The sequence below is a fragment of the Delphinus delphis genome, chromosome 12 (assembly GCF_949987515.2).
Source record: "Delphinus delphis chromosome 12, mDelDel1.2, whole genome shotgun sequence".
NCBI lineage: Eukaryota > Metazoa > Chordata > Mammalia > Artiodactyla > Delphinidae > Delphinus > Delphinus delphis.
In genome coordinates this window covers 67,614,637-67,629,029 of record NC_082694.2, presented here as the reverse complement: position 1 = coordinate 67,629,029, position 14,393 = coordinate 67,614,637, and the positions used below count along the sequence as shown (strand labels likewise).

Here is a 14,393-nt window from a genome sequence, read left to right as displayed (position 1 = left end):
CCAGTATTTCCCAAATGTGTTTGATGGAAACGTTTGCTTGGGGAGGAGGGATGGAGACTGGAGGAGGGAGGGAGACAGGCAACGGGGTCCTTGGGGCCTGGGAGTCTGATCTGCTGGAGATCAGGCCGGTTGCAGAAGCAGTGTCCTAACTGCCTGTTCCCAGCTGGGCTTCAGGAGTCCCCTGGCCAGGCAGGCAGGGCAGCATCACTGTGCATACAGGTTGCTCACTAGGTGGGCGTTTCTGAGTCAGGGACCATTCAGGGGGTCCAGTTTTGTCCGTATTGTTACTGGGGCTTACTCAGGGAGGCGTTATGGCATCTCTGTATCCTACTACCTGGTGTTTCAGTGAAGAAGGCTCTAACATTTGAAGGTTTTGTTTTGTTTTAATCACAGCTTTATAATTACCTCTCTGTGGGTTGACATTAGCATCACTTAATTAGCATTAATTAGCATCACTTTGGGTTCTCCTTGAGAATTTTTACATCCAGAAAGTGATCCAGCACCTCTGTGGCTGATGTCAGAAGCTGTTATCTAAACAAAAGCTTTAGAATGTCACCAGGTTTTGTAAACACAGCCAATCCTGTCCCCTTCCAAAGGAGAAAGAAAAGCTAGATAAGTAATTTTCACGAAGGCAATCTGTTTCCCAGGGTCTGCATTTCCCTTCTGTCTCATCCACTGGTTTTTACCACTTTGGGACACTGACAGTGAAGCCTCAGAGGTGTCTCCAGAATGAGGCTTTGTCTGCTCCTGCCAGAAGGTTTCACCTGGAAGCCCACTTCGGGGGGGTCATGGCAACGAGGCACAAATAGTTTTCTGACAAGACTTTTTCTTAATGCCAGGGGCAGTTTTATCTGTGTGTGGGGGGCGGTAGATGAGGAGTGGTTAAGGTGCGTTGAGGGGATTATTATTTTTTTTAATTCTTTTGGAAATTTTGAGCTTCCATCCAAGCTAGTTTAAGAGGAATGGCTAAAACTATAGCTAGACTTTGGCCGGATATGAAAAATTTCCTTTTTGTGAAAACTGAGAATTTCTTCCAGAGAAGTTTGTTGTATCTTTCTCTAGGCTGCCCCCTGGAATAATCTAAATATTGTTGCAATAGGTGTTAGAACCAAGGCTGGCCAGGGGCTAGGCGACTTGTTCTGCCACTAGCTGGCAATGTGTCTTTGGAGGAAAACATCTGACATCTCTCAGCCTCCCTTTTTTTTTTTCATCTGTAAAAGGCACTGAAAAAATACTTGCTTTGCTCATCTCCTAGGATTTTTTCCCCCAAAGATCTAATGAAACAATGTAGATAATTCTATTTTGAAAAAGTAGAGTGTTAAACACAGAGAAAAAATATAATTATGATTAACTCCAGTCTTATCCCAGTAAAACCTGCTATTCTGAAGGCATGTCAGTCATTCCTACCAGCTGACTGATAGATCACTTACGACTCAACGTGGGAATAACTAGGAGATTCAGAAACTTAATCTGCTTTTTTTCCTGTTTGGTATGTTTGACATATGTAGTTGTGATTGCCAGCTAAATGTTTTAGTCTTTTCACTTTGAAAGACATGGAATCCTTCAAAGAAGGAAGTCAATTCTAGCGGAGTTTGACAGCTGTTTTTAACTTTCTCCAAGGATCAAAGCTCAGATCTAGAAGGAGGGGGAAATGGTCCTGAGTTCTTTTCTTAATCAGAAACTTAGCGTGCAGAGATGGCAGAGATGAACATTAAAAGCAAAGATGGCAGAGGGATTATGAATTCAGTCCCCACAAATGGCTCCATAAGATGGTTTAGAAAAGGCAGGTTTGCTCACGTCTTACAGAGGGTAGGATAAGTAGATTGGCATTGCTGTCACTGCCGGGTAGATGAAGAAACGAGCCCATATAAGCCAGGTCACGGGGCGGGTTGATGGAAGTGTCAGGCCTCCGGCCCAGCCATCAGGAGTGGGAGAAAGACTGGCTCGCAGGGTGACGATCACGTGTACCACACCATTCCTTCTTCCTCCTTCTGCTTCTGTTTCGTTCTTCCTTCAGTTCAGGCCTATCAGGTTCGTCTAGGGACGTTAGCTCAGTCCTCAGTGCCACCATTCCAGCCAGATTGTTGCCTTGGGTGCTTGACTTCAAGGGTGTCTGAAATTACCGCATTCGGAACCCAGGCTACCAGGTCGGTTGAATTCTATAGTCACCTGATGCAGGGCCTTCAGACTATCATAAAGTTACTTTCTGAAGTCCATGAGTGTAATCAAGCCAGCAGCGCCCAGGGTCCTCCGTAAAACTGGATTAGAGTCCTGAGTGCGTTAACTGTTTGCTCCCCTGCTTGTGCAACGCATCTTTAATTGCATCTCATAGAACCACGTGGATGGATTGATGGACCTTGATTTAAACTTCAGGGAGGTACAGGGAGGAAACCATAGTGCAGTATAACATGCTCTGTTAATATAGGCTCAGAACACATTTACTTTATGGCAGTTCAACAGACTTTGATGTGGGGCTACTTAAAAATATATTACCTTTGAAAAGCTTTGCTTTGGCAGATAGAGTGGGTGTTGGCAGCCTGTACGCAGTCAACCAGACGATCAATTGACAAACATGTTGACACAATAATTCATGGCACCAGCTCCTCTGATACATGCAAAACGCTGGTTTATTTCAGAAAAATAGAATATATTTCTCAAAATCCCTTTCATTCATGTTGCAGGGTTTATGAGGCAAGTCTTGCCAAACGTAAGCACTTCACAATGAAGGAAAAGTCTCTCTGGTTTGTCTGCCCTTCATTTTCTATCAACGTGGATTATTTTAGGTTCTGAACTGGGTGTATGACGTGAGGAAGGAAAATAGATGCTGCTTAGGGTGAACGACCGCACAGAACCAAGCTGCGGAAGGAAGATATATTTCATCTTGAAGATTGTATTTATATTTGCAGAAAGCTATCACTGTTCCACTAGAATATTATATTTGCTTTTTTACTCCATGAATCCTTTTGATGGAACTAGAAAATTGTGTTTTTCCCCTGGGGCAGCACTCTTTGCTATGTTACTAATGTGTTGGATAAAGAGGGGGCTGGACACCTCCCTCTCCACGGCTCTGGGGTCCCCGTGTGCATGGAGGATGGCTGTAAACCCCCAGAAAGGAGTCGGCCCCAATAAGAATATGGGTATAATACGCACTTCTTAAATGAATCTCCTATGTGGACGCCCTTTTGTCTTTATACCCAACATTCCTTCTTGGTTTCTAACTGTGAAGAAAAAGAACAGACACATGAGTCTTTAATGGGTTGGGGCCATTGGCTTAATTAAACAAGACAAAACAAAACAAAAACACCCTGCTCTCCCTTCTCCCTTGAGCACCGGAAGTGGATTGAGCCCGGCAAGCACGAGGTTCTTGGGTGGAGGGGGAGGGTGGGTAAGAGTGACCCATCTGAGAAGCTGTGGAGTGGGGCTTGCCCCTCAAGGCCACTGGGAGTGTGCTCTCCCAGGCACAGACAAAGACACAGATTTGAGGAAAGGCCTGATCTCAGGAGGGGTGAGACCGTGGATGCCACACAAATGGTCTATTGGGGGTGGATTTAATTTCTTTTATACAAAGTCGAATTCACATGTAATATGGGCTGAGTGTGGTAGTTGGAATTGTAGCCCAAAAAACATACCTTTGACTCATCTGTTCCGGGGTCAGCTTGGCACTCCTTCATCTTAGACCTTTGCTGCCTTCCAGCCCCTTGGCCTCAGCAACCCTCTTGGTAGTTTAATCAACTGTTCCTGAGTGCCTTGGAAGAGATTGTCCCTGTCACCCCTGTCTGAATAACTGGACAGGTCAAGGTGGGGATCCTTTACTTGGAGCCGCAGCCTATCCCTGGGGGAGGGAGCTTAGTCCTCAGGACCCAGTTTAACATGTTCTTGAGTCGTGATCTACTTCAACAAGAAAGGACTTGAAGTCTATAATTTTTCCAAACTTAAAAAATCAGCTTTGAAGCAGATGTGGAGGATTGGCCCTTAGCTGTACCCTGTGGATGAGAATTCTTGTCTTTTGACAACCCACTGAGCTGGCATTGAATCACCCAATTACTGCAAATTCTTTTCTAAATAGAAAGCACTCCACAGCCTCCAGTGGAAAAATTCCAAATTCTGCAGCCAATATCTAGCTCATTGGCAGAAGCAGGTTTGGGGCATGAACAATGGTTCTTCACTTCAGTTTCAACTCCAGCAGAAGTTCTGCAGATGACCTGGGAATAAAGTTGGCAAAGAAGCCCCTGGGGGAGACCAGGGTGTGTGTGTGTGTGTGTGTGTGTGTGTGTGTGCGCGTGCGCGCGCGTGCCTGCCTTACCCACACGTCCTTCTGAGCTTCAGCCCCCACGGGTTTCAGAGAATAGGCTGCTTTGTTTGCGAGGGTCGGTTGTACCCACTCAGTCTGAGAGGCATGTGGGTGCATGGGGTAGAGCATCTGAGATACGCCTCTGAGACAGGCTTAGCTGGAGACGCAGCAGGGCTGCACTGTTGGGCTGGAAGCTTTGCTTTTAGGGCTTTGGAGCTGAGCTTGGGAAGGAGGGTGGGTGGAGCTGTGTGTCTTAATGCCCCCTCAGGCTTCTTATCTCTGGAGCAGTCAGCTTCTAAACAGAGCTCATGATGGGCACATAAAAGCTGTGCCACTATTTAACCTTAAAAAAACAGAAGCAGCTTTCCACCTGCACAAGTACATACGTATGCTTGCAGATGGAACAGTCAAGGGCAATGAAATGTTCAAAAAAATAAAAAGGAATGAAAGACAATAGAGTCTAGAGCCAGGCACACCTGTTTACCTTTTACTCTGTTCTCTTCCTAGCTGTGTAACCCCAGGCAAGGCACTGGGTGGGGGGTGGGGAGTGAATGGAGGAGAGGTGCTTTGGTTTTCTCATCTGCAAAAACCAGGAGAATGCTCTCTCTTCATTCATTGTTGAACCAATTAAATGGTTTCACAGAGCGAACCCAAGTAAGACACCTGGCTCATGAAGAACGTGGTAAATATCGTTTCCTGATAAATTAAGACCAGCACTTGAAGGATTAAAGAATGTCGTTGTGGGGTCCAAAGTTATAGTTACTCGTTGAACCCCAAGGCAAACCAGGATCTAGGACTGCAAACAGTGATTGTTTAGAATTTAGGAGAGCCTCTGGGCAGTGCCCTTTCCAGGCCTTTCCTACCTCTCAGGAGGAGTTTGGTTGGCCCACCCTCTCTGGGGTTGTCTGACGCTTGGCTGTCACCCTTGCCTTCTGGGGTGACTGGCATCAGTGTGACTCAGTCAGCCAGCCCGTCAGGCCACTTCCTTCTGCTGACGCTTGTCCTGGGCATGGCTGGCGCTGGCCTCCCGCTGCAGCCCGTGGCCCAGCACGCAGAGCTCTGGGGGTGGTGCACCCCTGCTGCCGCCCTTCGGTTCTGGGGCACAGGGACTGTTCCATGGCTCTGTGTCCTTGGGGCTCTCCTCGCTGCTGCAGAGAGAAAGCACAGGTGCCAATCAAACCCTCCTCGTTCCTCTGGCCCCGCCCCATCTCCATTCTGTCTCTCTCAAGCCCTCCCGCAGGCTTGCAGGATGCACTGGCCTGTGTCTGGTGTTGACCCCCTGCAGGTCAGCCCGTGCCGCTTTTTTAGAAAAACTGATGGTGTTGATATCTTCCCCATCTTGGGGCCCAGGGATTGGGCACAGTCCTTGGAGGCTTCCCCAGGAAGCTCTGTTACTGAGCTTCAACTGTTATTTATGTGTTGAATGCCCAGGTGAAGGCACCTGTCTCTATCCAGGTCTCAGTGTGCCCAGACTTGCTCCACTAAATGCGGTGCTTTTAATTTTGCCAGGACTGGACCAGCCAGTCAGGGTCTCTCTGCAGCCCCCTGACCCCGTTTCCTGGAGACCTGGGCTGCCTGGCTCCCCAGCAGGTCTGGGAACAGGTGGAAACACGGCCATATGGCAACCAAAACAGTCGACCTCCTGGCCTGAGCCTCACACATATGTGGGACCTGGTTGGGGGTGGGGAAGACACAGTTCAAGAACCAAATCCTGCGTCACACGTCGGCGTCGGCCTCCACTGACACTGCGTGCCACGGCCTGTCCTCTGCTCCAGTCTGGGAGCAGCAAAGTGTCACGCCCCCACCCCTGCTCAAAAGGGGCACAGGAAGAAGAAAAAATAAGGTGGGAGCTGTGGCCCACAAATCACTGGGTCCTGCAGGGACTTATGATGGGGCCGGAGGCTGACAGAGATGAGACTGGCTCTAAGGAAGAGGGTGGGTTCCTCACTGCCTGAAAATCACGTATGACGGCCAGTGTCAGTGCCCACCCCACCCCCCCCACCATTCCTGCCACCCTGATCTTGTTAGGATCCAAACTCAAACTTGTCCTCCACTGGTTGGACGTCCCACGTAAGCGTAACCACGCAGAGCCGAGCACACTCATAATACAGTCGAGAAGGTGCCGTCACGGGCAGAGAGAAGGGCTTCTGGTCTGTGCATGTGCGGAGCTGGGGCCAGTCCTGGTCCTCAGGTGACTGATGGAGAGGCTCCGAGCCTCAGGTGCCCACCTGTCATATGACAGGGTGGTCCCTCAGGTCCCTTGCTGGTGCGACTTCCTAGTTCTACTACAAAACAGCACCAGTGACAGCCGACAATTTAGTGAGCACCTATCATATGCTGGTTAGTGTGCGGAGAGTTTTCCAGGCGTCATCCAATATTGATAACTTTGAGTGTCCTATGAGATGGGTATTATTACTATCTCCCTTTCACAAAGCAGGAAACTGAGAATCAGAGAGATCAATCAACATGCTATAGGTCACACAGCTAGTAAGTGGAAGGACCAGGACTCGAACCCAGACAGCCAACTCCACCCTCCACGTGGTCTTTGTCAGGCTAGCCTGGCTGCCCGTAGCCAGTGTGGCTTTCCGAGCTGGTCCCCCATCTGGCCTAGGCCTGATCTGTGCTTGTGACCACCCTCCATTCTGTGCTCCCAGAGCACATTGGGTGTCCCTCTCTGTTCAGAGCCCCTCTCACTGTGGCACTCAGCAGCTGGGAAGCTCTATTCTAGCCATATGCCAGGTCTGAGCCAAGCAGTTTTCATTTTATTCCATTCAGGAAAAGGGTGGCAGCTGAGCAAAGCAGGGTTTTTTTTTGCTGTTATTGTTGGCATTATTTTTGATTCAACTAGCTAAGCCTAGCTCTTTATTAAATAAGAAGTGCTCTTAAAACAAAAACAAAATAAGGGCCTGGCTCCCGAGTTCCTGAGGGAGACGCTTTGTTCACAGCAGCAGGATCTGGGCATCCCAAGAGAGAACAGGACGCAGCCTGTCCTCTGAAACGCCAGGAGCTTGGCTCTCACAGTGCCCAGCCACAGCAGACACCCACAAGGACAGCACCAGCAGGCAAAGCTGATATGGAAAGACAGAGGCCTGGCACCAAGAGTCCACCAGGTCTGTGGGTGACACAATGGGTAGGGCTGTCCCTGCAAGTCCCTGCTTGGGGAAACAGCCTGTAGGAGTTTCTGGCTCTCGGGCACTGGCTTGTTGCATGATCTCGGGGGAATCATGCTCAGTTCCCTGGCATTGTTTCCCATACACAGGAGGGCAGAAAAAAATGCTTGTCATCTCCAGAGCCGCAAAAGCCCTCCTCTTACAGCTGGTGCACTTCTGCTCCCAGACGCCAGTTTTACAGGGCTGAGTGGGGAGTGGGGTGTGTATCTGGGGAATAGGCATTTTCCCATCACATTCGTCACGTGCTCACATTTTCACAGTCTGGAGCAGCTTAGACGTGTGGTCTGACCAGGAGGTACGGGAATGGCTGTGAGTCATTCTGTGACCTTCCACGTGACCTTGGGAAGGCTCCTCTTTATGAATCCTCCTCCCTCTTTAAAGCTACAGTTACTCCCCATCCCACCTCATCTCTCTGAATATTGAGATTCAGGACATAAAACAACCTTTAAGGCCGCCCTATTCCGAGGAGAAACCTGAAAGAATGGCAATATTTTCTCCTTGAACAATTTTCTGTTGCTTTATTATTGCTCCTGCTGTTTTAAAATGTTAGTGTTTTTAATTAATGCCATTTTATTGTCCTTGTTCTCTCAAGCTCTTCTCCGGAAGGGCACAGTTTTAGAAATCTAATAACTGAATAACTGGCTAGTGTGAGGAATAATGCAATAACATTTATAGAGGTTCTCAGATGAAAGGCACTGTGCTGTAGGAAGTTCATTTTAGATTTAAGAAAAGAGCAACGTTACATTAAGATTCTTGCAAAAATAATCAATATTTCATTTCTTTCAAGGGGCTGGGGAAGTTTCTAGAACTATAACCATGCACAACTTTCCCGAGATAATATCTTTATTTAAAATTGACTGCCTGGTACTTTGTGAAAAACTACCATTTATGCCAGGACAGACTGTGAAGTCTGTAACACATATCACTCTGGCAGAAATTAACTTCTCATTTACACAACTGTGGGCAATGCAAAGATAGCAAGGACTGCTGTGGGTTGAGCTTTGTCTGATATGATATCAAGACACATTGATAAGAGTTCCTCTTTAATCGACCTCAGATTTACATTTTTCTCCCCGTGCTACAATTTGGGAAAAGATGCGTGTCCCCATAAACTCTGAAAAATAATCACACCACCATTCAAGTCCTTTCAACTCCCAGGCAATGGCTATACTTTGAGTCACGCCCCCTTGTAGCTGCATGCCCAGACCTGTCTGCGGGGCTGGGCCAAGGACATGCAAGTCAGCTGCGCCTCATGAGAAAGGCACGCTTAGACCTCAGCCGGCCCAGGGCAGGCATGGCAGCCCTTCCGCCTGGGTTCTGGTGCTCAGTGCTCATGGAGAGTCTTGTTCTTTTTTTCTTTTTTCTTTTTTTTTTGCGGTACGCGGGCCTCTCACTGTTGTGGCCCCTCCCATTGCGGAGCACAGGCTCCGGACGCGCAGGCTCAGCGGCCATGGCTCACGGGCCCAGCCGCTCCGCGGCATGTGGGATCTTCCCGGACCGGGGCACGAACCCGCGTCCCCTGCATCGGCAGACGGACTCTCAACCACTGCGCCACCAGGGAAGCCCGAGAGTCTTGTTCTTGCTCTACACTCCTCTGAAAGGGGAGATGGAGATGAGGCTGGATTGCAGAAGTGGGGGCAGGTCCTCAGGAGTATGGGGAAGCCAGACTTTTATATTCAATACCTCCAGGACCCGCTATTTGTTAAGGTGTGTCCCCTGGGTGCCTCCCAGATCCTTTCGGGGGCGGGGGGCGGGGGGGGTTGTGTCCATGTGGTCAAAACTATTTTCATAATAATACTAAGATGTTATGTGCCCTTTTCACTTATTCTTTCAGGAATGTAGAGTGGAGTTTTCCAGACTACATGATGTGTGATATCACAACAGATTGACTGTGGACAAAGGTCTGAGAATCCAAGTGTCTGTCTGTGAAGCCCACACCCTAAAGAGGTTTGTAAAACTATAAGACAGTGCCACTCCTTTCGCTCAATTTTTTTGTTATTGTGGAAAATATAGTTACTTTTCATTAGGATATAGTTTATGTTAACATAGAATGGGGTCGTTTTTTCAATTAATAAATATTTTAAACATCTCTCAATTTTAATTTGTAACGCAGTAAAAAGCGATAGATGCAATGCACATAGGCAAAGGCTCCTTGGGGGTCTCGATTTTGAAGAGCTTAAAGAAGTCCTGGGACCAAAAATTTGAGCACGTCCCACTAAGCTGCTGGGCTATTGCCGTAAACCGGGAAAGACAGAAATCAGGCTGCTGGCTCCAGACAGGTGACAATGACTCAACTTTGGGGGTCAAGTCACTTCACCTCAGTTTCCCCAAGTGTAAAATAAGGGGCACATGTGGTGGCACCAACCTGATTGTTTTAAACTTTTTTTTAAATTTTTCTTTTAAACTTTATCTTTAGTACAGCAGAGCCCCTTGCAATTAAATCTTTCTCGGGAACCTGAAGTGTGTAACAGATGAAAGACGGTTGCTTAAGCATGGGGGACTGGGAGATAGGACATTCCTAGACCCCTCTCCCAGCTGCTCTTCTCTGGGAGCACAGTTTGAAAACTACTGACCCAGATGAGCCTAAGGGCATATCAGCTCTATCCCAATAACTGCAGGGCTGTGGCCCGAGGACTCTCCTTACCTGCTCTGGCCAAGCTGGGATTCACAAGCGTCGCTGGTGGTGCCCGGGACAGGCAGGTGAAGGCGGATGCCCGGCTGGCAGTCAGAAGCTGTCCTTCTGATGAAAGGCTGAGGGTTGAGGGCACACAGGGCTGTCCCTCGCTGTGAGTCCGCCCTCAGTCGTGGCCCTGAGCTGCTCCTCCAGCATCCTGTCGGGGTCCCACAAGGACCTCCAGCTTCAGGTGGCAGCGATGGTGGGGTGAGTTGGGGTACTGTTGAGAATGGTGACTTAGCTTCGAACAGAGAGGAGATGGCTGGACAGAAGATGGAACATGTGTTCCCGGATGCTTTGGCCGTGGCTGCCCGACTGTCTTCAGAATCTCTTGTTTCCTTGGGCCCCTGACTGGGAGATGCTGGGGGAGATGGGGAGGGGCCAGAGGCAGGGGAACTGGCTTCTGTGCACTGGGCAGGGGGGCTGGAGACCTTGTGCCGAGCGGGTGGGCTTGCCGAGGGAGGGGTGGACAGTTTGTGCTGGGGGGGAGGGGAGGCTCGTTTCTTCACTGTTGGGGGGCTTAGCATCCTGGGGCTCGCTGGAGGGCTGAGCGGTGGGCTGGGGGACCTGTGCACACAGGGCACACTTGGCTGGGCAGGTCTGTGAGTGGGGGGCACGCTTGAGTGCCTCTTGTCCACTCTGGGTGTCCAGTGTGCCCTCGTGGGAGAGGCCTTCCTGACCAGCACGGGGCTTCTGTCTTGGTTCTGCCTTGGGGCCTCGGGAGAATGCGGCCCTCGCATTGGCCTGGCCAGGCTGGGTTCCGAGGTCCTGCCCTGCCCAGATGTGTGGCTGGAGTGGTGCCAGTGGATGACCTTCCGGGGATGCTTGGAGAGGCCTGTGGCCCTGTCCGCTCGTGCCTGACTCTGAGCCCTGCTGCCCTGCACCTCTGGGTTCCCGCTGGCTGCTGGTGGGTGACTGAGGTCCAAGGCGAGCTTTCCGGGATTGCAGCTGCTCTTGCTTCTCCCTGGTTCTGTGCTGCGGGCCCTGGAGAGGGTGGCCGTGCTTTTGCTGGGCAGCAGGTCAGAGGGGCTCATGGCGGCTCTTAGCTTTGGGGAAGCCCACGTTCTCCGGGCGGGGCCAGCCCCTCCCAGCCCTGGCACGTGGGTCCCTTCAAGGGAGCTCTCTGCTAGATTGCTGTTTTCTGGGGGCTCAAGGGAAGTGAATGATTTGTCCATCAGGATTTCCAGAGGCGGTGGAGGGAGATGCTCTGGGTTCTCCTCTGTTTCACAGTTGAGGTCCTCACTCTTGGACGCTTCTGCTGTGAGCAGAGGGGGAAAGGTGGGAGCAAAGGGCCTCCAGCCTGGGCCCATCCTGAGAGATTCTCCACCTGCTGCTGGAGAAATTCGAGGCTTTGGATACAAAGGGGCAAGTCCCCTGTAAATGGGGAATCTGGGAGGCATGGTGGGGACCCCCCACTTCCTGGGGCAGGGGCTCGGCCCAGAGTCCTTGGAATCCCCCAGTGTCCTTAGACCCTCGGTGGGACTGAAAGTTTCAATGAGTTTCTTGACCGATGTTCTGGTAGGACAGCTCTTGATGTTCCAGTCCCGGGCCCTGGGAGCCTCACTGGCCCTCTCACCTGATGGCATGACGTTTGGAAGCCCCTCAGCTTTTCCCGGCCAGGGCTGTTCTCCCTCAGGGTGGGGACAGCATTTCTGCAAGGTGCTCTGACTTGGCAAAATGCTGAAGTTCTTGGTGAGGGACGCCTTCAGCTTGCTGATGGTGCTGCTTGGGGTGACCTTGCAGTAGTGGTCAGGCCTCAGCGCTGTTGCCCTGGGCTGCAGAACCTGCTTCTGGCTGTGCCCCTGCCGTCGGGTGTCCCGGGTGCAAAGCGCCTCCAGCCTCTGGCTGAGGTCTCTCTGGACCCTCCGCAGCTCCTGGAGCGTGGGGTCCTCCACGTGGCTCTTCAGACACCCCTCAGATTGGGACCTCCTCTGCCTTGAGGGGGCCTTCCTGCTGTCGCTGGCCGTGTTCGGTCTTGGGGCCACCACGGTTCTCTCCTCTTCCTCGATCCATTCCTGGTGCTCAGAGGGCAGGGGGACAAACTTGATCCTTTCACTGATTGCTTCCTTCATCTTCAGAATCATTTCCTCGTCCTGGGGGCTCCTAAGCCTCCGGGGGTGTGGTTGAAATAGGCTTTCGGCACCACCGGCAGGTGAAGACCGAGGCCTTGCATGGGAAGCGCTTCCCTGCCCCGCGCGCAGACTCAGGCAGCTCTCTTTGTCTTCCTCCGCTTCTGGGCTGCTGTCCTCACATTCACTGAGGGGCGGAGTGTCCATCAACCTGGAGCCTTTAGGAAAGTGTGCTTCCCTGGAGATCCTGATCCCAGGGGAATCACACGGAGCACTTTGGCCCAGCCCCCAAGGCCTGGAGGCAGTATTTTCTGGGCCTGTGCTGGAGGGCCAGGGGCTCCCCGATCCACCCTGCACTGCTGGCTGAACCTTTGCTGTAAGAGGCCTGGAGAGCGGGCAGTCCTGGGGTCTGGCTGAACCCATCCAGAATGGGCTTTGCTGCCAGGTATGTCTGGACAGCTTGGCCTCCACTGTGGGTGGAATCGCTGGCCTCCACTCTGCAGGCTCCAGCACGAAGTCCCAGCTGGCTCGCTTGCCCAGTTTGTCTGCCAGCTGCACACACTCATTGTCAGCACCGATGCCACTGTCCTCAGAGCACAAGGGTAGGCCCTGCACTTCAGGGTCACCGTGGCCACTCGCTAAGCTCTCCAGGTGCCCCAGAACCCTGAGGAGGTGCTCATCCGCACCCTTCTTCTTGCACAGCTTGTTTCCCAGGTGGCCCGCGGCGCCTTGGAAGTAGCGGCCGGAGCCCTCCAGGAGGCTGTCAGAGAGCGAGGCCACCGTGCCGCTGAGCGCCTGCAGCTTGCTAACTGTGTACTGCAGAAGCTGCTGCAAGAGATCTGGCTGCTCCTGGGGCTCTCTTTTCTTCAAAGGCCAAGCCAGATCCTCCTTAACTTCCTGGAGGAGCTCTTCTCCATCCTTGGAGATTTCCCCTAAGAGCTGGTTGACCTCATCAAAACACAGCAACAGGAAGCCGACCATGGGCTGCAGCAGCTCCTGGGTCTGCGTGGCGCAATGGGTGATGCTCATAACTGCTTCGTATTTGGAGAGGCAGGTGTGCAGATAGGTGTAAGCACGCTGGTGGGCCTTCACCAGGGGCTCAGGGAAGTCTACTTTGTCTTCAGACTCGTGGGCAGGAAGGATGGTTTGGCAGTCATGGCCCTGTTTGCTCGACCTGTGACATTTTGGCCTCTTTCCCCATTTGGAAGTCTCCCGGGTATTGCTTTCCTCACTCTCTTCCCCAGAAAAGGCCGCCCCTTGTGATCCATGGGAACTCTGTCTCTTGAGTGGAACGTCTGTAGCCACGTAGCTCTGTGCTTTGTTCAGCTGGGATGGGGAGGTTTTGGTTTCTGGGATCAGTCCTTCCATGTCTTTCCTTTTGCCCGAAGTGGGATCTCTGGTGAGCTGACAAAGACTTTCAGCCCCGGATTGGATCCACCGGGGACTTTGCTGCTCTTCTGGCCTCTGTCCCTGGGACGAGCCCCCTCCAGAGTCATAGCAGGTGGAGTTTTGAACCAGCAAAGGGATGGAGCATCTTTCACTGGGCCCCTGACATCCTGGCAGAGTTGCTTTGGGCTTTTTAAAAAACTGGATGCCACTCTTAGCAACGCTGTTAACAATATCACTGTGGGAAGGTGTACATCCCATGATGTCAGCCTGTAGTCATCTCCCATCTGCAACCCTCACAATTTTCAGAGAATTGTATTCAAAACAGGAACAAAAGGCAGTCTTACTAGTCCATCCAGGCAGTTTCCAAGCCAGAATCCTTTGAAGTCCAAGGTGCAACGTCCTAAACTTGGAACCGGCTTTCTTTACTTCCTTGGCCCCATCGTGTAGAGGTAGTGATGCTGCCGCCGTTCTGGTGTTGTTCTAAGTTTTGAACCCTCTGCTGCTGGTGAGCCACAGGGCAGTTCTCGAGGACTTCAGTCCCGTGGATTACCGGATTGCATTTTGCTCGTGTCCTGACAGATGTGCATGGCAAGTGGAACTTTAAGCCTATTAGGTTAATCATGCCCTAGCCAGTCAACGCTCACAGCGTGTTCTAATATAGAACTCAGCATTTACTATCTTGGGAAGCGGATTATTTTTGCACGTGCGTATGCTTTTAATTCTGTTCAGATGCCTGCTATATGAAACCTAGGGAAATGAGCCATAATTGCAGAAGGCTCTGGAAGAGACACATTTGTGGA

At 51.2% G+C, this 14,393-nt stretch overlaps 1 protein-coding gene across 1 annotated transcript; it reads right to left on the bottom strand.

Annotated features, from left to right (window-relative positions):
• Positions 1–5,264: 5,264 nt before the first annotated feature.
• On the bottom strand, positions 5,265–13,851 carry PCARE (photoreceptor cilium actin regulator). The gene is made up of 2 exons (XM_060026325.1): positions 10,106–13,851; positions 5,265–5,439 (listed from the first exon to the last, which is right to left on the bottom strand). The coding sequence occupies exons 1-2, from the start codon at positions 13,849–13,851 to the stop codon at positions 5,265–5,267; spliced, it is 3,921 nt and encodes a 1,306-aa protein (XP_059882308.1).
• Between the last annotated feature and the right edge of the window lie 542 nt (positions 13,852–14,393).

What these genes read in the sequence shown, in the direction of transcription:
- PCARE (XM_060026325.1), bottom strand. Translation starts at nt 13,851, where the DNA reads ATGGGATGTACACCTTCCCACAGTGATATTGTTAACAGCGTTGCTAAG. An exon ending in TCCCAGCTTGGCCAGAGCAG is followed by an intron (nt 5,440 to 10,105) that starts GTAAGGAGAGTC and finishes TTCTCTCTGCAG; the next exon opens with CAGCGAGGAGAGCCCCAAGG.